At 39.4% G+C, this 26,938-nt stretch overlaps 1 protein-coding gene across 4 annotated transcripts in view; it reads right to left on the reverse strand.

Moving 5' to 3' along the window:
- The window catches only part of LOC123512447 (eukaryotic translation initiation factor 4E type 2-like), a 174,511-nt gene that overhangs the window by 76,378 nt on the left and 71,195 nt on the right, over positions 1-26,938 (reverse strand). For all 4 annotated transcript variants that reach the window (XR_006677099.1, XM_045268865.1, XM_045268864.1 and 1 more), the window contains exon 2: positions 16,893-16,965. Coding sequence is in view for 3 of the 4 variants with exons in the window: in XM_045268865.1 (XP_045124800.1) it covers positions 16,893-16,965 (73 nt within the window). In the remaining variant the exon portion in view is untranslated. The remainder of the gene's footprint in view (positions 1-16,892; positions 16,966-26,938) is intronic.

Here is a 26,938-nt window from a genome sequence, read left to right on the forward strand (position 1 = left end):
TAGGTAAATACACATACATGGAAGAGGCAAGAAATTAAGAATGTCTTATACTAATATAAATGGGTTGTTATCCAGAATGTTGGAGGTTAGAGATTACTTAAAAAAAAAAAAAAAAAAAAAAAAAAAAAAAAAAAGTGGATGTAATGTGCATTCTAGAAACAAAACTAAAAGAAGCGATCCATGTTAGCTTTAAAGAGGAGGGATAGAATAGCTACAGGAAGGTAAACGGGGGAGGAGGAGTGCTAATAATGGTTCGTGATATGTGTGGAGGAAGTGCAATATGGTGATGGTAAGGTGGAAGTAATGGGAGTAATAATGAATACAGAGGAATTGAAAAAGAGGAAAATCATAGTTACGTATATGCCACTTAAGGCAAATACAGTGGTACTTCGACATACGAATTTAATTTTTTCTGTGACGATTGTTGTATATAAAAAAAATTGTATATTGTAAAGGGCAGAACACCACCTGACCATCACCCCTCGTTCTGGATTGTTCGGCCACTCCAGAGCAACACTTCGCTCATTTCTCTCTGCCACGTATGTCTCGAGAACCCTACTTCTTCCAGTCACTCCACGTCTCGAGGCCCCAGTTAACACCTAACCGAGTCTACCTCGAGCCTCGCCAACACCCAGACAGTAGAGAACTCCCTGGACTCTCCAAGGACTGGCCTCTCCTCTGCTGCCCTGGTTTCACCCTCTACCTGCTTCCTGGCACCGTCAACGAGTCTGCCTCCAGTGTTGGTGAGATTAGTGTTCCTCTGGCCCTCACTCGCTCTGGAGGGAGACTCATGGTGAGAGCCGGGTGGTGTACAAGGTGTCCCTTTTGTTGTTGTTATATTGTGTATACCTATGTGTTTTTGCAAGTCTAGTAAACTTGGAACCATTCGAAGCTGTTTATTACCGCCCCACCGGGTTAAGTGTAGTTCATCCTGGGCCCAGTTTAGAGGGGGCAGGCCAGTGATGGGGTTTTGCACCTCGTCCCCGCAACAAATAGACTAAACTAGTAAGTTATTATTTACATTTTGGTGACCTTGCCAGGATATTGAACTACACAGATTCTTTGGGGTGTTGGATGTGTTAGTGAGTGCTGAGTTGTGCCAACTCTTACTGTTTCACCAGTTTTTCTTTGTGCCGAAGTGTTTCAGTGGTGCAATGGTTTTCCATCTTGGGCGTATTATTGTGTAGTTATACGTTTGGCCTCAGTGAATTGAGGAAGATTAGGTGCAGACTCACATGTCCTCTAATCCACACTTGGTTAAGTGCAGGTCCAGTGCCTTTTAACCACCCCTCGTTCTCTTGAACGAGCAGCCGCTAATCCAGGGATTTCGGCTGGTTCACAGTACCTTACTGTGGTTTGGGCAGCAGAGTATTTTGACATCGTCTTATTTCGTCGCCTAGACATAATTGTGGAGTAACCATTGCTCCTACAGAGGAACCAGTTATGCTCAGTGTGTGCTTGCCAGTCAGTGCTTCTGTACTTATACTTCTTGTGCTAAGTGTCCTTGTGTGGGGTTCACTTGTAACTATTTATGTACATATATATACATCCCTAACGCGGGTTTCCCTAAAGCGGTTTTCCCTAACGCGGCATAATATAAAAAAGCCATTTTAGCCCTTAACGTGTTTCTGCTTCCCTAACGCGCAGCATTGATGCACACGCCACACCCACACAAACTCCCACCACCACCCGCATTCGTTATTCCTCACCATGCCCTCGCTGCGTTGAGTTCTTCCCTTGCTTCAGAGAAGATAATATGCCGTACTCCAAGTTTTCTATATATTTTTTTGTTAATATGTTGTACAATTAAAGTGTTGTAGAAAGTTACAGTGTGTTTCACTAAAATTGATGTTACTATACAGTAGTATTATGTTGGTATAAATCCTTAACTAGTAGTATGTCTAGCTATTCTCTCTGAGTACCCCAAGGTAAGTTTTTTGGTGGAAGAACTTCAAATATTGGAGGCTCTGGTACCAGTTGGAATTTTCTCCATAGGAAACCATTATTATCTGATGCTTCCCTAACGCGATTTTTCCTAACGCGGCACGTCTATGGTACATATTACCCGCGCTAGGGAAATCAGTTGTGTATACGTTTTGCTTGGCTGTATGTGGTGCGAGTGATTAAGTAATTTCTAACTACCTGTGAGATTTGATCCATTTTTGGGTGTGGTTGTGCACTTGATTAATTTTTCTACCCCTACCTGTGAGATATTTGTGATCTATTTGGGTGTGTTTGTGCACTTCATCAATTTTTCTACCCTTGTGGTTTATTTTGTACATAATAATTCATGTGTGTGTGAGAATTATTTTTCAAGTGTTTTCTTGGTTGACTCAAGGGTGTCTGACTGTTTCATTCATATTAAGGGATTCCCCTGTCTCTAGGTTTTTTCAAGTCTTTGCATTGTTGGGTTTGTTAGTTTTGGTTCTATTATTATGTCTAAGATGTCTACTTTCGATGAACTTACAGAACAAGCAGTAAAGCTCGGCCTCTCAGGAGAGGCCGTTGCTCAATTTGCTCTCCCACAACAAGCTTTCCAACGGGAAGAAAGAGCACAGGAACGAGAACGAGAACGGGAGCGTGAGGAACGAGAACGAGAACAGGAGCGTGAGGAATGAGAATTTGAACTTGCCAAGTTAAAGCTTAGTTTCGAGTCGGGAGCACGTCCTACCCAATGTCCCGATGCTGGCGTGCGAGGACCGAAGCTTCCAGCTTACCAAGAAGGAGAGAACATCGCCGCCTACCTGACCAGATTTGAGCGTATTGCCACGCTCTTAACAATCAACGAGGAGAGTCTCGCTGTTAGACTTGGGAGTTTACTGAAAGGTAAAGCTGCTGAACTCTTTTCTACCTTTAGCACTAATACCATAAGCGACTTCTCTCTCCTAAAAAGGGCTCTCCTGACTGGTTTTGACAAGACTCCAGAGCGGTACCGGCTAGACTTCAGGAACTGTAAGATCAGAGTGGGGAAAAATTACCGCCAGATGTCTACCCGTCTTCAGCAGCTATTTGACTCCTGGGTGGAGTCATGTCATATTTCACCAACGTTTGAATCCCTTCATGAGTTTACCATTTTAGATCAGTTCATTGCTTCCCTTTCTTACGATCTCCGTATCTTCTTAAAGGAGCAAGATACCACCAACCTTAAGACTGCCGTGGATAAGGCTGATGTTTGGTCTGCAGCTCACAACGCCTACCCTAAGCAGAACTCCAGCAGAGCCACTGGGAGATCTACCTACCATAAGAGGGCCTCAACATCTACTGAGAAGAGCAATGAGGTCATTAACACTAAACCGGACCAAAGAAGCTACTTCCGGATGGTGAAATGTTATAACTGTGGGGAAGAAGGGCATGTAAGGTCTAAATGTCCAAAGAATCCCAGAGCCTTTAAAGAACCACAGGACAAATACAAGGTAGGATTTTGTATGGATGAGCGGTCTCTCCCAGATTATGCAGTTGCTGGCACGATCAACGGCTCCTGGGCTACTACTATTGTCAGAGACACTGGCTGCAACTGCGTGATCGTCTCTGAGAAGGCAGTGCCTGATGCTGACATCTCTCAGTAACGTAAGTTAGTAGTAGAGAACTATCTTGGACGGGAATATATTTTTTCAACCATTAGGTGCTATATAAGATGTCCATATTTCGAGGGTTGGGTTGATAATGCTATCCTAGCTCCTATGAAGTGCGCTTGTGTCCTCATTTGCAACATCTCAGGAGCTCATAGTCCTGATGAGCCATCTCTCATGAATAGCAAAGCACCATCCTCCTTGCTCCAAACCTCAGTCAGTGATTTGACTATGCTTCAGTCTTCTCTGCCTACTGCCTCCTATTTTCCTCCAGCCTCAGAAGAGGAGCCGCCATTAATGCGAGCATATGCCGTAGAAACCCACAGTAGCAGAATGAAGCGTGTTCATCCTCTAGTTTTGCCAGAATTGCAACCCTTGGACGTGACTCCGGAGGATTTCACTCGTCTTCAAGAAGAGTGTCCGTCTCTTGGAAATCTTAGGAACAAAGTTAACACAGGTGAAGAGGAGTGGACAAAGGACGGCTCTACTTTCTGTTACCTTCGCTGTACCGGACTTCTCTACCAGAAGTGTTTGACCTCGAAACATCCAGCAAAGGTTGGTAAGCTCACTCTTCTTGTTCCTAAGGATTGTCGACCAATAATCCTGTCTGTTGGCCATGAAAACCCTTTAGCAGGTCATTTCTCTCACAGAAAGACTTTCTTGAAGGTATCCTGCCACTTCTTCTGGCCTGGGATGGGCGTGGATATTAGAGACTTCTGTCAATCCTGTGAAGTCTGTCAATGAATGTCTGCCAAAGGAAGAGTCCGACCAGCACCTCTCCATCCTCTTCCAATTATAACAGAATCTTTTTCCAGAGTGGCGGTCGATTTGGTTGGACCACTGTCTCCCCCATCCTCAGAGGGCCACAGGTACATCCTCACTTTAATCAACTACGCCACTGGGTTCCCAGAAGCCATGCCACTGAAGGAAATAGACTCCATCTATGTTGCTGGGGCCTTACTCTCCATCTTCGCTAGAGTTGGTATACCACGAGAAATTCTCACTGATCAAGGTACCCAATTTACATCTCGATTAATGCAAGAACTTCACAAGTTGTTAGGAGTCAAGCCTTTATTTACAACTCCATTTCATCCTAGCGCTTATGGTCGCATTGAACGTCTACATGCACCACTTAAGGCTTCCCTATGAAAGCTCTGTAAGGACCGCCCTCGACAGTGGCACAGATACTTGATTCCTACATTATTCGCCCTCAGAAAGATACCCAGCGATAGAACTGGTTTCTCCGCCTTCGAACTTCTCTATGGAAGGACTGTTCGGGGACCTCTCTCCGCCCTTAAAGATCTATGGGAGGACCAGAACCTGAAGGACGACGACCGATTCGCTTTCCGCTACGTGGTAGAGCTACAGGAGAAGCTAGCAGAGACCGCGCAGATCGCCGCCAACAATGCAGACATCAGTGCCTCGAAATATAAGACCTACTTTGACATCAAGAGTCAAGATAGACAGTTTCAACCTGGTGATGAAGTCTTCCTTCTTCTTCCCAGCGATTCCAGCAAGCTTCTTGTAACTTGGAAAGGACCTTATACGGTTTTAGAGCGACAAGGTTAGGTTGATTACCTAATTGATTGTCCCCAAGGTCCGAGATTGTACCACGTCAACCTCTTAAAACGTTACATCCGTCGTGCTAGTGCCAGCTTTGCCAAAGTCTTAGACGAAGTGTCAACACCTGAAGAGACCGAAGAGGAAATGCCCGAAGAGGAAGAGTATGTCCAGGAGAACAACCACCTTATTTGTGAAGACGACCCCGAGGACAAGTGCTACTCATTGCCAGTGACACCTGATGGCTGCTCCGACAAGAAGGATAGACGATCCAGGATCAACCCGAATTTAACTTCACAACAACAAGCTGAAATCGAGTATCTCCTGTCAGAGTTTGACGATGTTTTCTCTGATGTTCCTGGATGTACTTCCTCTGTTGAACATGATATTGTCTTAACTACCACTGGCCGTATCAGCACAAAGATTTACCCTGTCCCTGTCCATCTAAAACGTTTCTTTGAACAGGAAGTCTGACCTTTTTGAGAAAGGAATCATCCGACAGTCTTCTTCTCAACATTGTTCGCCGGTCATGATGGTTCCTAAGCCAGACAACACTTATTGGATGGCCATCGACTACCGTCAACTCAACAGCTACACAGTCTTCCAGGCTGAGCCCAGCTGCAACATTGAGGAAGATATGTACAAGTTTTCCGGTTCAAGATTCTTCACTGAGTTGGATCTCTGCAAGGCTTATTACCAAGTCCCTTTGACATAGAGAGCCATGCCACTGACAGCCTTCCCAACTCACTTGGGCCTAATGGAGTTCACCAGACTACCTTTCGGCCTGGTCACTGCTTGTGCCACCTATATCAAGCTCATGCGCATTGTTCTCTCGGGACTTGCAAACATGATCTTTTATTTTGATAATGTTTTTATATATTCTTCAGACTGGGCCCTGCATTTAAAGACCCTTCATGCCGTGCTGGACAGGATCAGGACCCATGGACTTACACTAAAGATCTCCAAGTGCCATTTTGGATTCCCTTCCATTCTATACCTTGGATTCATTTTGGGAGGTGATTGTCTTCAGCCTCAGCCTGACAAAGTGGAAGCGCTCTGCAAGATACCACCACTGTCCACTAAGAAACTTCAACGAGGATTTATTGGAATAGTGAATTTCTACAAGTCTTTTATCCCTCAGGCATCCTTCCTCACTGGCCCTCTGACTGATCTGCTAAAAAAGACTGTTCGTGAGCTCCTTCCCTGGACGGATGAGTTGCAGGCCTGTTTCGACCAGCTCAAATTAATCCTCTCTTCTAACCCCATACTTCGTCTCCCTGATCCTAGCCATCCTTTTGTACTTAGGACGGACGCTTCCACCCAAGGGATTGGAGCGGTTTTACTTCAATATCATCTTGGCATTCCTCATCCGGTTGCGTATGCTAGCAGAAAACTGCTCCCCAGGGAAACCCGGTATTCTACCATTGAGAGGGAATGCCCAGGTATAGTATTCTCCATTCTCAAGTTTGATTTTTACCTCACAGGGAAAGAATTTATTTTGGAAACAGATCACAAACCCCTCACCTATATGCACACCTTCAAAGGCAAGAATGATCGCTTTCTCAGATGGAGTCTAGGACTGCAACCATACAAATTCAGGGTCGTTCATGTTGCTGGAGCTGACAATCTTTGTGCCGACCTCCTCAGTCGTTTAGATATTTTCTTCTATCCTTTCTTTTCTCCAGAAGGCATCGCATTCCCTAGGAGTGGTGTTCTACAAGACTACCGTGGCTAGTCTCTTGTAGGGGGGAGTTATGTAAAGGGCAGAACACCATCTGACCATCACCCCTCGTTCTAGATCGTTCAGCCACTCCCGAGCGACACTTCGCTCATTTCTCTCTGCCACATATGTCTCGAGAACCCTACTTCTTCTGGTCACTCCACGTCTCGAGGCCCCAGTGAACACCTAACCGAGTCTACCTCGAGCCTCGCCAACACCCAGACAGCAGAGAATTCCCTGGACTCTCCAAGGACTGGCCTCTCCTATGTTGCCCTGGTTTCACCCTCTACCTGCTTCCCAGCACCATCAATAAGTCTGCCTCCAGTGTTGGTGAGATTATTCCTCTGGCCTTCACTCGCTCTGGAGGGAGACTCATGGTGAGAGCCGGGTGGTGTGCAAGGTGTCCCTTATGTTGTTGTTATATTGTGTATACCTATGTGTTTTTGCAAGTCTAGTAAACTTGGAACCATTCGAAGCTGTTTATTACCGCCCCACCGGGTTAAGTGTAGTTCATCCTGGGCCCAGTTTAGAGGGGGCAGGCCAGTGATGAGGTTTCGCACCTCGCCCCCACAACAAATAGACTAAACTAGTAAGTTATTACTTACATATATCAAATCAATTTTTCCCATAGAAATTAATGGAAATAGAAGTAATTCATTCTAGTGATACGAATTTACCCCCCAAAAAAATGTACGTGCTTTAACCCGTCTGCTGCAGCACTATTTTTCAAAACATGTACCGCCAGTGCGGCAGGTTTGAGCAATACACTCTCTCTCTCTTTATCTCTCATTGAAAGTGTACAATTTCTCTTCCAAGATGAGAGAGAGAGAGAGAGAGTGTGTATTTACCTATTTACCTAGTTGTAGGTGTATTTACCTAATTGTATTTACCTAATTGTAACATACGGGAAAAGAGCTATGCTCGTGTTGTCCCGTCTCCATATCTATTAATGTCCAGCTTTTTCTTAAAATCATGAATATTCCTTGCGTTGACCACTTCCATGTCTAAACTATTCCATGCTTCCACCCTTCTATGAGGGAAGCTATATTTTTTCACATCTCTCCTATAAGTGGCCATTTTAGTTTTTTCCCATGCCCTCTCGACATTCTTCCATTCCACATACACAGATCTTCCCTATCCATTTTTTCCATGCCAATCATCACTCTGTATATTGCTATCAGGTCTCCCTTTCTCTCTGTTTTCCAGGGTTGGAAGTTGCATTCTTTTCAGTCTGTCTTCATAAGTCAAATCTCTTAAGTCAGGCACCATTTTCGTTGCAGCCCTCTGTACTTTCTCTAGTTTCCTTATGTGTTTCTTTAAGTTCGAGCCCACTGTATTGTTGCATATTCAAGCCTCGGTCTTATCATTGCAGTAATTATTTTCTTCATCATTTCTTCATCTAGATATACGAACGCCACTCTTATGTTCCTCAATAAGTTCAATACTTCTCCAATTATTTTGTTTATATGTCTCTCTGGCGATAGGTCATTGGTAATTGTCACCCCAAGGTCTTTTTCTTCATGACTGGTTTTATGTCTTCATTTCCTATCTTGTACATACTCCTGATTCTTCTTTCACTCTTGCCAAACTCTATTTTCTTGCATTTTGTCGTGTTGAACTCCATTTGCCATGTACAGCTCCATTTCCATATTCTGTCCAAGTCTTCCTGGAGTAGTTCGCAATCTTTGTCACATCTCACTTTTCTTAACAATTTTGCATCGCCTGCAAATAGGCTCACATAACTGGACACCCCATCCACCATGTCATTTATGTAGACTGCGAACATTACTGGTGCCAACACTGATCCCTGTGGAACTCCACTCTCCACCAATCCCCATTCTGATGGTCTGTCCTTAATTATTGTTCTCATTTCTCTTCCTACCAAAAGTCTTCCATCCATTTTAGTAAACTGCCATGCACTCCTCCTACCATTTCAAGTTTCCAGATCAGTCTCTGGTGTGGTACCTTATCAAAGGCCTTTTTTAAATCCAGATATATTCCATCAGCCCAACCATCTCTTTCCTGTATTACATCTATCACCCTCGAATAGTAACATATCAGGTTTGTCGTGCATGAACGCCTTTTCTAAAACCAAATTGACACTCACAAAGTATGTCATTTTTCTCCAAGAAGTCTGTCCATCTAGTCTTCACCACCCTCTCACACATCTTAGCTACCACACTTGTAAGTGACACTGGTCTATAGTTCAATGGGTCTCTCTTGTTACCTGATTTATAGATTGGGACAATGTTAGCTCTTTTCCAGTCTTGGGGCACTACGCCTTCCCTTAATGAGGCATCAATTACTTCACAAACTTTTTCTGCCAATTGCTCCTGCATTCTCTTAAAATCCATCCTGATACCCCATCAGGTCCCACAGCTTTTCTCACTTCTAAACTCCCCATCATGTTCTTGATCTCCTCCACAGTTACTTGAAACTCCTTCATAATCCCTTTCTGTTCCATTACCAGTGGTTTGTCAAAAGCAGTCTCCTTTGTGAATACCTTCCGAAAGCATCCATTCATAGCCTCTGCCATTTCCTGGGATCTTCACTGTATACTCCATTTACTTCTAAACTTTCAATACTTTCTCTATTTTTGATGTTGTTGTTCACATGTCTGTAAAAAGCCTTGGTTGGTCTTTACATTTATCAATTATATCCTTTTCTTGTTTCTTTCTTTCTTCTCTTCTAATCAACACATATTCATTTCTTGCTCTTTTGTAACTTTCCCACTGCTTAATCCGTCTTTTCCTTCTCCACCTCTTCCATGCATCCTCTTTTCTTGTTCTAGCCTTTTCACATCTATCGTTAAACCAGTCCTGCTTTCCAACTTCTCTATGTTGTCTTATTGGTACAAATTTTTCTCACCTTCTTTGTATATTTTTATAAATTCCTTCCACTTTTCATTTGCTCCTTAGCACTCTTGAATTTCATCCAATTTGTCTCTTGAAAGAATTTCTTTAGGTTTCCAAAATCTGTCTTGGCATAATTCCATCTTCCCACTTTATATTCTTCATTTCTTCTAGATTTCTCTTCGTCTATCACCTTGAACTCCAAAACTGCATGATCACTCTTTGCTAAAGGGCACTCCACCCTCATCTCCTCAATGACCATTGGCTCTGTACTAAAGACCAAGTCCAGTCTTGACGATGCTCCCTCTCCTCCAAACCTAGTATCTTCTTTGACCCACTGAGTTAACACATTTTCCATTGCCAGTGTCAATAGTGTATTTCCCATGTTGTCTCTGATCCTTCCATTGACCAGTCCTCCCAACACACCTCTTTACAATTAAAATCTCCCATCATTATAGTTCGTTCACAGCCACCCAACATTTCTTCCAGACATGTTCCTGTATCACTTATCATTTCTTCATATTCCTGTACTGACCATGCATTTGTCTTAGGTGGTACGTACACCACTATGTAGTGCCTCTTTTTTCCTTCATTAGTTTCTGCTCTGATCTTTAGCACTTCTGCCTTTCCCATACCTTTTTTCACTTGATCCACCTTTATATCTTTTTTAACCAGCAACATCACTCCTCCTCCCATCTTACCTACTCTATTTCTTTTCCAAACGTTATATTTCCTTCTCCAACCTTCATCAGGTCTTCTCCTCTCTCAGTTTTGTTTCAGTAAGACCCACAATATCTGGGTTCTTGTCCCTCAAGTAATCGTTGAGTTCTAAAATCCCCGATATCACTCCATTTATGTTGGAATACATTACATTTCGCTCATATGTAAGTTTCTTTAGTCCTTTCTTGCTGTACTTTTCTGGGTTATGAACCACTTCCTCAGTCTCATATCCAAGATTCTCCAGAAAAACTCTTTCTTCTCTCTTCTGTCCTCTCTTCATTTTTTTCAAAGCCTCCTTTCTCAACTCATTTAACATTTCTCTTTCCTTTTCACCGAGATCTCTTCTCAACCAAATCTTCCTTGTTGTTTCCTGCTGGGCTAGCCTCCATGACTTCTCCACCAATTCATCTACATCCTTTTGTGACTTAAGTTTGATTCTTATTGGCCTCATACCTTCTCTTGTGAACTTTCCAATTCTATGGAAGTCCTCTATTTCTTGTACTAGGTCTTTTCCCTCCTCTTGCACCACATTAATGATATTATTTATCACCTTTTTTATGTTTTTCTCTCTCTCCATTTTACTCGGTGTCTTATCCTCCTCCACACCAAATATCACCACACATCTCTTTTTGTCTACAGTTTCCCTCACCAATGTCTCATTTGACTTAATAACCTTCACCACTTTCTCAGCTATCTTCTCTTCTATGATCTGTTGATCTATAATTTCAGCAAGGCCCAAAGTTTTCTCCCTGACTCTTTGATTTCCTTTTCCAGACTTGCAACTTTGTAATTTACCTCCTTTCTTTCCACTTCCTGACTTTTTTTCCATTCAGCCTGCTTCTCCATCACTTTTCCTAGAGATTCTCCACATTTTCGCAATTCACTTTAATTAGCTTAACTTCCTCTTTCAGTGCTGCATTTTCCTTCTTCATATCGGCACAGTCTCTCTTTACATTGTCATAACTCGTTTCCAGGCCCTCATACTTTTCAAACAGTTTTTCAATTTTACCTTCTAACTCCAGAATTTTCTTCACATAAGTCTTCTCCATTATTCCTTGAAACCCTGTGAAGTCTGATTCTCTTTCGAGTTCACGGCCGCCATGTTGCGAGACGTAAACAAACCAGCTGATGGCTCAAACGCAGGCTACAGTTTATATTTACCTTCACTGGACATTATTTTGCTAATCAACAGTTAACATGACTATATGGAGACGGGACAAACATTACCAGCTCCTTTCCCACCTTGGTTACTCTTAGGTAACTGTAGAATTATAGATGATTGCTCTGGAGCTCAGCGACCACCTCCGCCATCGACGATGTCCCGTGTGTGTGTGTGTGTGTTTGCGTAGTGTCATCACTCACCAAGCTGTTTCTGCTTGACGGATCACACAGTGGGCGGAGGAGGAATCCTTGATAAGGCAATAACTAAACTTTCAGAGGTCACATCGAGCTAGAAAGTACATCATTGTATTCGGAATAACAAAGAGAAAATAATTATTAGTATTCAAACAGTCTTCTAACAATTTCTAGGTTTACCATTTTTACCCGTCATGGGATACTGGAAAATAGTTTAATCACCGGAACATAAGGATTAATACTGCTGTTATCCTTGAAATGTCTACAGTTTTCTGTGAAAATGGCAAGTTCCTATCGTAATTCCTTACATGTTTAAATTGCCTTTATTTACCCACTTTAAAGGTCTCTTTAAATGCCCTGCCACATGGTAGGCAACATGACTTGTTGTTGCTTATGATTTTGTAGCATTTTTCTTTTTTTTTTTTTTTTTTTTTTTTTTTTTTGCTATTTTCTAGTGTATTTATGTTATAGACCTTCATTTAATAACATCAGGACAGAGGGGGAGGGAGGCTATGTGCCTTGTAGTTGGCTGTGAGGTCGGCAGTGACCGGGCAGTCACAAGCAGTGTCTTGCCTTGCCGGACGTCTTGGAATGTAGATATGCAGCGCTCTGCAGCTAATCGTCTTTTGATTTTCCACACTTTACCTGCACTTTAGAACATTGAAAGTCATGGGTCGTCAATCAAAGATGAAGACCAACCAAAGAGAAAGGATGAAGAAGCTGAATAAGAGGAGAAGGGAGGAAGAGGGCAAAGATCTCAGTCGCTCATCGCAGTGACATCCGCCACCACCCACTCATGACCTAACCCCGGTCACACACGTGTCCTCTCCACCACCACCACCTCAGCTTGTTCCCTCAACCTCACAGCTGTCAGCTTCACCATCACAAGCAACAACCGAGTCACGAGAAACAACAAGGATGGATACACCTTTTCATCTTTTGAAAAGGAAGATTCCTCCTTGTGAAGATGAAAGATTCATTATTTTTCATTCACAGCTTGAAAGTTTGGTATCAGGAGCATGTACCAAATGCTGGGAACCAAGATAATGGAGGCAACAAATAACAGCTTTGACACCTACATCAATGTCACGTGTTCCACATGCGGTGACAGTGACATGCCAGTAACACCATGTCACTTGGTAGATGATGCTGGGAAGGAAAAAGACCATACTGAGCTGAGCTTGTATATGAGGTAATAAATTACCTTGGCTGTGCAGGATTGAACAGAATTGCCCAGGGACTAAGCATGTAGCCAACAAACATCGTGACATGCAATGCTCAACAGAAAACGGTTCATATCTCAAAACTAAAGTTATTGATATTTTGAGCGCAATATCTCCGTTAACTTTTAAGTAATTTGAGATATAAAGGTATCAATGGAAAGAGGAAACATAGGACATTTTTTTTCATCGTGAGACATTTTGAAAAAACTACATGTCTCTAAAAAAAATTTTTAAAGGAAAAAAAAGGTAGTTAGTTTTTTGTCATCAATATTAAAAAAAAAAAAATTTGGTATATGAATTAAGATAACCTAAATGTTTCACGATGAAAAAAAAAGCTACATCTACTTATACTTATACTTATACTTATTTTCAGAGTAGTAGGTTGAAAAACATTCGAGAAATAGCAAAGAATGCCGATGCTATTTTTTACTGTTTTCAGAGCGTATTATATATATTTTTTTTCTCTAAAACTAATGATCGTATTTCAATAATACTTGGGATTCTTGTAATTGAGGTACTAATACATAAACACACCAAATTTCATGAGAATCTGACTAAAAACAAATACACCTCTTAAGTAAAAAGCGTCGCCTGCCCTTATAGACCAGTGGTGGGAGGAGGGTGGGAATCACCACCGGAAGAGGGACAAAATTTGCTTATATTTTTCTAGACCAGTTTTTTGTGTAGATTACGAATCTGGAAGGTGATTAGCCAGGTTCGGGGGCGTTTCTGAGATATTAAGGGTCAAAGGTCAACATACGTAAAAATTAGCCAATTTCAGAAAATAGGGAAAATCACCATTGAACATACTTTTCTAAGCCAGTTTTTTGTGTAGATTATGAATCTGATGGGTGATTAACTATTTCGAAGATGTTTCTAAGATATTAGGTTCTTTGCCATTTTGCTTTGCTATGAACAAACAAAACTATGCCAGATATGGGTCCTTCTATTGTCGCCAGCTAATGACACTTGATGATACACATCCAGGTGCCAGGGCTGAACTTCAAAAAGACCTGTCTGTCTGTCGAAACAATACTGGAATCAGGCAGTCAGTTGATGCAGTTGGAGAGCAGACATTCATGAAGAACTCAAAAACACCTGGTGGAATCAAGAACTTCAGTCATCACGAAACAGCATACAAGAAATGGGTACTGAACCATCCATTTACATCTGCTATGGTTTCCTCTCTATTAGAAGTCAGCAACCTCAGTGACACTAGTCAAAACCCAAGGAAATGCCTAAGAAGAAAAGAAATACATAATTCAGAGGACCGTGTTATATGGACAATGGATGTTATCAAGTCCTGCTTCATCAACCCATTCTCACCTGATATTGACCCTTGTAAGCTGTTCAACATTGTTTCAGGCAAACCATTATGTAGCGAAGTCGAAGAGCACCTTTTATCAACCCACAAACGAGGAAGTGAACTCCATTGTGCTTTCAATACCCGACTAGACATGGAAAAGGATGCTGAAACTCGTTTTTTTTTTATCCAATACCAAGATCACTTTGGAGAAGCTTTCAAGATAGCAATAAGAGGACAATACTGCAGTCTGCACGAGGACAAATAAAAAATGTAGCAGTACAGAGAGATATCCTTGGTGTACTGGCAGCCAAGTCGAGTGAAGAGAACATGCCAGTCAATTTGTATATAGCATTAACTTACCCTTTAGCACCTGTGCCTCTGTCTCTAGCAGCACCAGATGGCACTCGCCGATCAACACCTAAATGTCAAATGATGGAAGTTGTTCTCACGTCACTAGATTCGACAAATACTGCCAATGAAATCCCAGAGAATGCAGTGTACATTATTGACCTTGTGGCATATTTACACTACATTTTTTATTTAATAGTTCTGCCATACTTTTTGGGTCTTCCACTAACCCGTTCTCTCCTTTTAACCTATCTATGTGTGTGTGTGTGTGTGTGTGTGTGTGTGTGTGTGTGTGTGTGTGTGTGTGTGTGTGTGTGTGTGTGTGTGTGTGCGCGTGTGTTTTGTCTGTACACCACATGTGATGTGTATGCTTGCAACATGTATGTATTACCTATTTATGATACATTATATAGATCATATCAATTATTAATTTATTCATATAAGATAGGAAAGCTGGCCACAGGCAACATTGAGAATAAAAAAATAAAAAAATCACTTAGTTGCCAGTTCCCATATGGTTCCAAGAGAATTAGTCAAAATAAATGGGTAAATGTCATGATATCTCCCTCTTAAATGACATCAAGTCATAGGAAGATGGAAATACAGAAGCAGATGGGGAGTTCCAGTGGTAATAGGCATGCAAAATGTGAACAAAAGTCCCTTGGGTAACTCGGACTTTCAGATAACCTGGATTGGCCTCCACCCTAATTAGTTTGACTCATGCAAGGGTTACTGTATTAGTGACTCTACATTTATCCTCTGCTTTTTTTTATGTCAATATTAATTATGAAGGTTATCAGGAGAGATGTACTGATGCATCGGTATCAGAATTGGCGGTATCGGCCCATTTTTTGGGTATCAGTATCGGTATCGGCTTATTTTATGCCGATACTCCCGATACCTAAGAGGAATTTACTACTTAGTGATATATTCGATATAAGATATTGATGATACCAAATTAATATAATACAGCGTATTAAGTTTCCGTGGTGATTACCGTATGTCATAGAATACTGTTTTCTGTGGTAATAAGCCACAACCTCTAAATTGGACGCATATGAAACGCGTATAGGCTGAACTCCGGCATCCTATCACACGGTCGGTCATGAGTCACCACGCATTCTCACTGTCTCTCAGTCAGACGTTGCTCCTCCACCCACACAAAGTTCACACAGGTGAAAAGCTTAGGTTTTTTAACTATAATCTAAAAATGTCAAACTTCAGATATTGAGAATCCAACAAAATGATTTGGTATATATATATATATATATATATATATATATATATATATATATATATATATATATATATATATATATATAGCTAGGCACTTTGCATTATTGTAAATAACAGCATATTCTTATTTGATTTATAATTAACAGTGCTAGTGCTAGCCTTTTCCAAGATATCATAACTGGAATAGGTGGAAGCTCGAATTATATGTGTATATTAATTTTAATGCATGCTTAATTTTTGAGTTACTTGTGTTAACCTAAGGATGTAAAAATTCCATAACTAAGAAAGTAACGATTCTGTTTTGTAATCATGTGCATTGTGTATGATTTGTTGTATATTAATTATTTAAGATCATAGCAATACACTAGAAATTAATAATAAACTAAACTTTTTCTATTTAATTGAAAAGATTAGGTGAAAGCTTATTTTTCTGAATTAGTCTACTAATGTCTAATGAATTAATATCAAAAGATGTCAGATTTAATTAAAGAGACACATACACAACAAAATGAGTTTCTTTTGCTAATATTTTTGTCTGTTTTACAATTTTAATAATTTTGAAAATATTTTTTATCGCCAAAATATCATCAATACAATTAATAATAATAATGCACAAGACCAAATGGTCACTAAAGGAGTAAGAAGTAAGAATTTAAAATAACTGACAAGAATCAGAAGACTGAGAAGATATTAATTCCAATTACTGAGTAATTTACCTTTGCAAATGGCTTCAAAAAGCTTCTAGAATTGCTCCTATTTCACAAACGTTCTCAGAAGGACGTACAGCATCCCCCAAAACAAAGCCTCCTATCTGATAACGCTTGCCGTCCACCAACTCATTCTGGTGTCCAGTGCAATATTCACTATAAGTAGTAGTATCGGTATCGGTGGTATCAGTATCGATAGTAGTATCGGTATCGGCCAAATTAGGTGGTATCGGAATCGACCAAAATTTTGGTATCGGTACATCTCTAGTTATCAGCAAACAGACTGACAGCTTACCAAAGGCTTTTCCATCTCCTTCAAATCCCTGCCACCATTGTCCTCTTCTCCAGATTCCTCATTATTCTTGAGTCTGCAAGCAAATACACAATACATATTAATAACTCTTAAGACAAATAAGTAAATAATCTACTTATCTATATACCAGGCTGACAATTCCACATAAGATGTGCCAAACAAGGCCCATACATCATTTAGACAACAGCTTTTTCAGTTTTTGCTAGACTGAAAAAGTCTTGTGGCCCACCATGCTACATTCCAAGAGCCCAGACACTGCATGGCTGGCCATAAACATCCATAACAAGGCTTGACACCTTAACAATGGTTCAACCCTGCCCTTTCATACAGAGACTGTTCACTGTCCTACATCTCCAACCCTGAGATCACACCAGATGCATGGTCCTATTATTGATACTACAAAAATACATCTACATATACATATAAAGAGTAGTTAGTGTATATTCATATTATATACTTTAGGTGATGTAATATTCGTACATGGTGATCCGTCATAGTTTAAAGAAGACTCTCCAACCACACAGGCTAACACTGACTGACCTGCTGGGCAGCTCCACCAATCCCATTCTGGCCTTCAAGACCCTCAACTTCACTAGGACCTTCTTACAAAAATCAACTCAGCTCCACCACATCTTGAAGCTATAACCACCACATACTGCACTTCTGGGACACTAGAGGCTGTGACACACAGCCTGCACAGCCATAACAAACCAACAAAAGAACAATAAGAACAAGTTTAAAAGAGTTAAAAAGAAACAAGAAAAAAGATGAATGAATAAGAGAAATAGAGAAAAAAGAGAAAAAGAAAGAAGACAGAAAAAAACAGTACCAATGTAGCTGTTTTCTTTAGACTATTTCATGAGAAATAATGGGAAAATTGGCAAGACCTAATCTACAAGAAGGAAGGTAACCACAGGCAAGGAAAAACACACAGAAATATAGGTCAGTTAAATGATATATACAAGAAAAGAAAAGTACAACAAAGAGGAAAATGTGTATGAACAAAGGGAAATAAAGTGAACACAGAGGCACTGTAAAATTTACTGTTCTCTTCATCATTTTTCCCTTATCTAACTTTCTGAGATTATAATAACCTTCATATGAGAATGCACCAAATTCACCACATAGAAAGTGTCTGCATCTCTGCATCTGGGCTAATTTTTTTTCTTTATAGTGTTACGTTATTAATGTTAACTTATCACATGAACACGGCATGAATTTTGTTAACAAGGTGTGTGTGTATTTACCAATTTGTATTTACCTATTTGTGTATTACAGGGCCCGACCTAAGCTCTACTTGTCCATTCCTGTCATATTTCTCTTTCATCTGATTGACACACACTGCGTCAACGACATCACTGCTCAGTTTATTCCACTTATCAATGCTACGATGCAGGAAACTGTATTTTCTCACGTCATTTAGACAGATGTCTTTTATTAGCTTTTTTCCATGTCCTTGTGGTCACTTTTATCAACTCTCTGTCCAGTATGTCAATCTTGTTCACCAATTTATACATAGTTATCATGTCTCCTCTTGTTCTTCTCTCTTCTAATGTGGTCAGCCCCAGCTTCCTCAGTCTTTCCTCATAGTCTAACTTCCTGAGTTCTGGTACCATCCTTGTTGCTTGTGTGTGTGTGTGTGTGTGTGTGTGTTTGTTAACCAAGTTGTATTTTACCAAGTTGTAGTTTTACAGGGCCTGGGCTTTATGCTTGTGTGGCCCCGTCTCCATATCTACACTTATGCTATTTTTCTTTAAAGCTATGCACACTCTTTACTGACACCACTTCCTCACTCAAACTGTTCCAAGTTTCAACACATCTTTGCAGGAAACCATATTTTTTAACATCTCTCAGACATCTTCCCTTCCTCAGTTTTTTACTATGCAATCTTGTGCTCCTAAAGTCATATTCTTCTCTCAGGATCAGTTTCCTATTATCCACTTGATCCACTTCATTAATCAATTCTTAAACTTGAATCAGATCCCCTCTCTCCCTTCTCTGTTCCAGGGTTGGTAGATCCACAGCCTTTAGTCTCTCCTCATATGTTATCCCTTCAAATTCTGAAACCATTCTTGTAGCCATTTTCTGTAGTCTCTCTAACTTCCTTATGTGTTTGTTTTTATGGGGGGATCCACATAACTCCTGCATATTCCAATCTGGGTCTTATTATAGTACTTATCAATTTCTTCATCATTTCTTTGTCCATGTAGTGAAATGCTAATTCAATATTCCTTAGCAAATTATATGTCTCTCTGAAAATTCTATCAATATGGCTTACTGGTTGATTGTTTTCTTCCATCGTCACTCCCATGTCCTTTTCCTTTTTGAATTTTTCTAGTTCTACTCCATCTCCCATCTTATAGACTCCCACTGGTCGTCTTTCGTTCTCCCATTTCCATGACATGGCTTTTGTCCACATTGAATTTCATCTCCCATTTTTTTACTCCATTTCCAGATCTTGTTTAAGTCTTCCTGCAGTATTTCACAATCCTCTTTTTTCTTTATAACTCTGCACAGTCTCGCATCTTCCGCAAACAGATTTATGTAGCTGTTCACTCCCTCTGGCATGTCGTTTATATATATGAGAAAAGGTATTGGCGCCAATACTGACCCCTGTGGCACTCCAATTTCTACTCCTCTCAAACTTGGACTTCATATCTTTAACTACCGTCCTTAATTCTCTCCCCTTCAAATAATTTTCCATCCATCTCAATGTGCTTCCTTTTAAGCCACCCTTGTCCTCTAACTTCCACAGTAATCTTTCATGTGGCACTTTACCAAACGCCTTTTTTAAATCCAAATAAATACAGTCAATCCATCCCTCTCTCTCTTGTATTCCATCAACTATTCTAGAGTAGGAACTCAGTAAATTTGTTACACACGACCGACCTTTTCTAAAACCAAATTGGCTATTTGATAATAATTTGTTATCTTCAAGAAACTCAATCCATTGTTTCTTTATTACTCTTTCACACATCTTGCATATTATACTAGTTAGTGACACTGGTCTGTAATTTAAAGGTTCTTCCTTCCTTCCTTTCTTATATATGGGAACCACCTCAGCTCTTTTCCATTCTACTGGTACTGTTCCATTTTCTATTGAGCATTTTATGATGTTGTATATAGGACTTGCTAGTTCTTCCTTACATTCTTTTAATATTCTGCCTGAGACTTCATCCAGTCCCATTGCCTTCTCTTCATCTAATTCCGTCATCAACTCTTTTATTTCAAGCTTGGTTACTTTAATCTCTTTCATATAGACAGTCTCTCTATTACCCTTCTTTCGAATTTGGATTCCTTAGTAAAGACCTCCTGAAATTTACTATTTAACAGTTCTGCCATACTTTTTTGTCTTCCACCATCCCGTCTCTCCTTTTAACCTTTCTATTGTTTCTTTTTGCCTTATTTTTCCATTTATGAATCTGTAGAACAATTTCGGTTGCTCCTTACATTTTTCGACAATGTCCTTTTCATAGTTCCTTTCTTCTTCCTTCCTCACCTTTGCATATTCATTTCTTGCTGCTTTGACATTTTCCTTATTTTCTGGATTTCTATTTCTCCTCCACCTTTTCCATGCTTCATCTCTGTTCTCCTTTGCCCTAGCACATCTTTCGTTAAATCAATCTTTCTTTCCTTCTTCTTTAGGTCTATATTTCGGGACATATTCCCTGACTCCTGTTTTGTATATTTCCAAAAATAAGTTATATTTCTCTTGCACCCTCTTTGAGTTTTCCATCTCCTCCCAGTTAACGTTTTTAAAATAGTTCTTGAGGTTCTCAATATCAGCCTTTCTGTAATTTAATCGGTCTCCTTTGTATGATTCATCTCCATCTTCCTTTCCCTCTTCTATATCCATTTCTAATATTACATGGTCACTCTTTCCTAATGGGCACTTATATCTAATATCATCGTTCATTTGTATACAACTTGTAAAAACCAGGTCCAATCTTGCTGGCTCATCGTTTCACTCTGAATCTTGTGTTTTCCTTTACTCTTTGGTCCATCATATATATTATCTATGAATCTATCTCCCCAGGCTTCTTCCCCATACCACTTTCATAATTTTCCCAGTCTACCTCCTTACAGTTGAAATCTCCTACTAATATCACTTTTCTCCTTTCTTTAATGACTCTAATTAGACTCCTTATTGTGTCATCTATCATGTCTTTATATTCTTGATTGGTCCATGAATTTGTTTTTGGTGGCACATATGTTCCAATGATTGTTAACTCTTTTTTATTAATATGTATCTTAATATACAGTACTGCTTTTTTATTCCCCACACTACACTTGGTTTACCACGATCTCTTTCCTTAACATCATCATGACTCCTCCTCCTCCTTTACTCACTCTGTCTCTCCTCCATATATTATACCTATTATCCATGTCTATCTTTATTGCCTCATTTAATTTTGTTTCAACCTGGCATACGATATCTAATTCTTCTTTCTTTATGTAATCTCTTAATTCTAATTTACTTGATAAAAACCCCATCTATGTTCGTATACATCATTTTGAATCTCTTTTCCTTATCATTTTTAGTTAAACTTGCTCCATTTTTTTTCTCTTACTTCTCTTTTATATACCATTTCCTTATCCTGTCTCCTAGAATTCTCCAAAAAATGCCTTCTTCTCCTCCTCTGACCTTTCATTATTTTTTCCCTTGCTTCTGTCACCAGTTCATTGTGTCTCTTCCTTTCTTCCTCATTTCTATTTTTCTTTATATACATATATATATATATATATATATATATATATATATATATATATATATATATATATATATATATATATATATATATCCTTGCAACCTTCTGTTTCTCTGAGTTTTGTTGTTCTATATAGTATTTCTTCTGTTGCTGCTTGTGATTTATCTTAATTGGTCTCTCTGTTCCTTCTTGATATGGTCCCATTCTGTGGATTTCTTCTACCTCCTCTTCTAAGGTCTGTCTATTCTCATCATTTAGATTCTTTAGTAGGTCCTTCACTGATTTCATTTCCTCTTTTTCCCTTCTTGGTCTATATTTTACATTTTTTTCTTTGAGGCCAAAAAATAATTACTTTTTTTTCTGCAATTTCCCTTACTAGATTTTCTTTTTTCTTAAGGACTCCTATCATTTTGTTTTCCATATTCTCATCTCTTTCTTTTAACTGTTCTTGAAACACTTCCTGAAAATTTTCCTTGACTTTCTTATCTTGGACTCGCTATGCCTGTATTTCTTTTTTAATCATGTCCTGTTCTCTTTCCTCTTCTTTGTTTACTAGATCTTTCAGTTCCTCTTTTTCTTTCTCGTCTTTACCGAGTTCTTCTTCCATCTTTTTCTTGTACTTAGCTACTTCTTTTTACAGTTCCTCGTTTTCTACTCTTAGCCTAGCTTCGTTTTCTTCCACTTTTTTTATCTTTTCTTTCAATTTCTGGAACTTTTTCCTGTTCTTCATTCTCTTTAATTCCTATACTCTCCTTTATCCATTTATCCAATTTATGCTCAATAGTTAACACTCTCTTAAAAAGGGAAGTATTTGCCATATCAAAACCTTCGAATGCCCTCTCACCCTCATCAACATATTCATTCTCTTCTATTCTTTCCCTGGTCTCATACCTGCATTTAGATGTAATCTCTTCCTTACTCATGCCTCTCTATCACTGTATTCATGAAAACGAGTTTACACTACTCGCCCAGGCCTCTGCAAACACAAACAACAGGTAGTGGGGATCAGCTGATGCTCGGAGCCATGGCACCACGTCCTTCCTCAACCATGTCTCGTGTATTTACCTAGTTGTAGTTTTACAGGGCCTGGGCTTTATGCCCGTGTGGCCTCCATATCTACACTTATCCAATTTTTCTTTAAAACTATGCACACTCGTTGCTGACACCACTTTTTCACTCAAACTGTTCCACGTCTCAACACATCTTTGTGGGAAAATGTAATTTTTAATGCTAAAATTAATTTCTTCACTTACCTGTTTTTCATACAAAAAACTAGTAGTTCCACTGTCTCACTTACTTTTGTCTGCTGAGATTACAAAAATTTCCGCCTGGCGCTGTAATGCCATGATTATTCCCCGTAGTATTAATATGTAAATTGTATATATATAACATGGATTCCCCCCCCTTATAATACAAGTACATATGACACCCCCACTACACTAATATACAGACATACAGACATACTCCACACAGCAGGTGGTTGTGGATCATGGGATTGGCGGAGGAAAAACGTTTCCTATTGGCTGATCGCCGCAGCTCCCCCAAATCTAAATTTCTATGTTCGGACGCTGTTCCCCATAATGGTGAAATCCTAAGTGTTATGTTAAAGTTTCTATCAAATTTTAAGCATCCCTGGTTCCCAAAATTCAAGTCTTATAATTAGCTTCTTTATTGGTAATTCTTTTGACATCATTAGTATCATAACATTAAGTAAATTATTCCCCACTTTTAAACTTAATATCATAAAGAGACCATTCAAACACTTTCCCTCGTCTTGGCGTCCCAGTTTCCCCCACGCGACTGTATCATTAAAATGATATGGTTATGTTTTATGCAGCGTTATGTATTGATGATAGTATAATTTGACTTGAGTGCGGGGTTAGTGCGCATCTTTGCTGTGTTTTGTTTCACCCACTACCTGTGAACATGGTCGGCCTGGCGGGGTTTCTAAGCCGGCCCATCACTGTGCCATGGGATTTTCTGGCGGTTGGTCCTCCACTCTACAGTTTAGTTGTGTTTATTGATTTACTCTATGCTGTTTAGTATATTTCTTGTGAAGGTTACAAGCATAGGATGTGTTAATTAGGTAAGGTAATGGACACTGGATAATATTGTTGACAGACAGTGTGTGTAGAGTCGGCCTGGACTTGTGGCTAATTGTGGTGACGACATGTCAGGTGTGTTACGGGGATTCGGAAGGCGTCGATGTGGGCCACTGAAGTGAGTCTTTCAAGGAATTATTGAGATTATTATGAGTGATAATATATGCGAAGTTCGTTCATGTTGCTGATTATGTTAGAATGTTGACTGCTCTGATTGTTTGGGTTTCTGTATCAAGTATTATATGTTTAGGTTACTATTGTGAGAGTTGTACTGGGGTGAATTGTGATATGTGGATGTGTATTTAGTAAGCACAATTTTGCAGGCCGAAACACTCCAAGCAATAAAGCCTTGTTACGATTTTGTGGTTTGCTGCCCATTCGGATCCCCCAACATTTTGGCTTCAATCCACGATGGGTCAGGGTTGGTGATTTTTTGATTTTTTTTCAGTGGTGAAATCAAAAAATAAAAATCATTGATTTTTAATGCATTTATTTGATTTTTTTTTTTATTTTTTTAAAAAAAAAAAAAAAATTGATTTTTTTATTTATTTGATTTTTTGATTTTTTGATTTTTGATATATATATATATATATATATATATATATATATATATATATATATATATATATATATATATATATATATATATATATATCCTACTGAGTGATTTGAAAATCTCCATAGGTTACTTTAAGTTTGAGTTTAGGGCGTGTAAGTGTGAGCACAGTCAAGGATCCTGATACATACGTGTTCAATACTTGTTTGTAGTTGGTACAGGACCAGGTTTAGGACAGACAGAGTTGCCTGAAGTTATTTTCATGACAGCATTTTATATTATTACCACACAGAAGAATATCTACTTTTATTCTGTTACTGTTTGGTTGCTAACCTTGGTTATTATTATGATACATTGAATCCCAAGTTAGTAAAGACTAAAGGAGGCTGATTTTACCTAGTAAAAAACATATGGCAAGTTGGCAACATTAGAGCAAGAGAACTCACTAAGCTCAGTACAGTACATGTATTTTCCACCAGTTGGTCAGTCACAGTCAGTGCCTCTGCAGGTTGCTTTTCTGAGATTACCAGCTCAGTGGCATCTACAGTATATGCTTGTTCAAGTCCTGTTGCTTTCCTTGCTTTACCAGAGACATACAAAGTGAGATTCAAAAGGTTAATGTTGTCACCTGCAAAAGGTGTTTCCTGCAGCTCAGCTGGCAGATCAATGCTTACAGATCTCACTTTTTTAAATTCCCTCGGTGTTGGAAGAAAGGCAACAGGACTTTAGCAAGTACAATAAGTTTATCAAGAGTTCAAAACTTTAAATGGTGATTACATTTTCAGGATAACTACATACCATAACAATTTAAGACATCCAAAATGAGAAAAGCAGGTAGACAGAAAGACAGTATTTGGGCAGAATTTGAGGAAGTTGCAACTCACTCGCAAAACAAGGGAATTCGTGCGAAGTGTAAAGTTTGTGGTAAAGAACTTCAGGGCTTGGTTCAACGACTACGTGATCATAAGAAGAAGTGTAAAGAGCCACAACGAGATTCAGATCTTGAAGCAGAAACAATAGAAGGTAATTATGAATCTTTTATCTTATATTATTTATATATGAATGGAAGGGTAGGAAATAGTGAGTTTGCAGGTGTGATGGGAAAGTGGGGGGGAAAGAGGGAGTAAATGAGAATGGTGAGCACCTGGTAGACATCTGTGCTAAAAGGAGGTTGTTCCTTGCGAACACCTTCTTTCAGCACAAGATGATCCACCAGTACATGTGGAGAAGGGGGGAAGATGGGGGAGAAAAGAGGAGCTTGATTGATTACATAGCTGAAGACGAAAGACTAAGAAAAGATGTCCTGGATGCAAAAGTGATGAGAGGAGCGTTAGAAGGGTCAGACCACTATGCTGTTGTGGTTAAGATTATACTGAGAGATAAATGGGAGTTTTGTAGGAGGGTTATTTTACCATCTTTGGAGCACATCATTTAACTTACGGAATACTTTTAGTAAAAAAAAAAAAAAAAAAAAAAAAAAATCTAAAAAATCAATGCTTTTTTTTCTTTTAATAAAAAATATCACCAACCTTGGTTTACAGTATTTTATCATAATAATTGCATTGTATTTTACATGTACTCAATTATACAGTACAATGAATTATTATATGGTGCTCTTCTTTGCAGACCCACAACCAGTTACACAAACATCAGCCACACCATCTCTGTTAGAAGTGTCAGCCACAGGTGTTGAAAAAACACATTGCACCTACTCGTACTTCCTTCCCTTTCAAGCGTAGCAATTCAGACAGCTTGGGAAAAGATACGGATAGGCCTACCTCATCTAATACACATAAATTAAAGAAGGCTGTTTCAACTTCAAGTCACAACACAAGTATTTTGAACTATGGAGTGAAGACCACTAAAGATAAGGAAAAAATAGATGAAAAAGTAGCTACTATGGTGTATGCAACAAATTCTCCTTTTAAGATTGTTGAGCATGCATCCTTTAGAGATATGGTGAATGTAATGAGGCCAGGATACAAACTGCCTAGTAGAAGAGAAATAGGTGGTTCACTGTTAGACGAGGTATATGATAAAGAGTGTGAAAAAAAGTGTAGTAGATTTAGAAGGTAAAACTGTCTGCATGAGTCTTGATGGGTGGACAAATGTTTCCAATGAACCTGTAATATGTGCCTCTGTTACTGTTCACACATCAGAAAACACAAGCTCAGTCTATCTTGTGGACACAATTGACACATCCGGTCACCCACACACATCAGATTACCTTAAAGGGATTGCTACAAGATCAATAGAAACAGCTGAACACAAATATAAATGCAAAGTAGGCAGTTTTGTCACTGATAATGCTGCTAATGTTGCAAAAATGAGATCTGAGTTACTTAAAGATGATGAGTATAACTTAATAAGTTATGGTTGTTCAGCACACATACTGAATTTGCTAGCAAAAGATTTAGAAATTGGTAACATTAAAGAACATATTGTGAAGATTGTTAAATACTTTCGAACAACCACACAGCCTCAGCAGCATACAAAGCCGCAGGAGGTTCAACCCTCATCGTGCCTCAAGACGTACGGTGGAATACACTGTCTGATTGCTTAGAAGGTTACCTAAACAACTGGCCAATATTAGTATCTGTGTGTGATGGTGAAAAAAAGAAACCAACTGGATCCAGTTATTATAAGGAAGGTGATGGACAC

The sequence above is a fragment of the Portunus trituberculatus genome, chromosome 33 (genome assembly GCF_017591435.1).
Source record: "Portunus trituberculatus isolate SZX2019 chromosome 33, ASM1759143v1, whole genome shotgun sequence".
Classification (NCBI taxonomy): Eukaryota; Metazoa; Arthropoda; class Malacostraca; order Decapoda; family Portunidae; genus Portunus; species Portunus trituberculatus.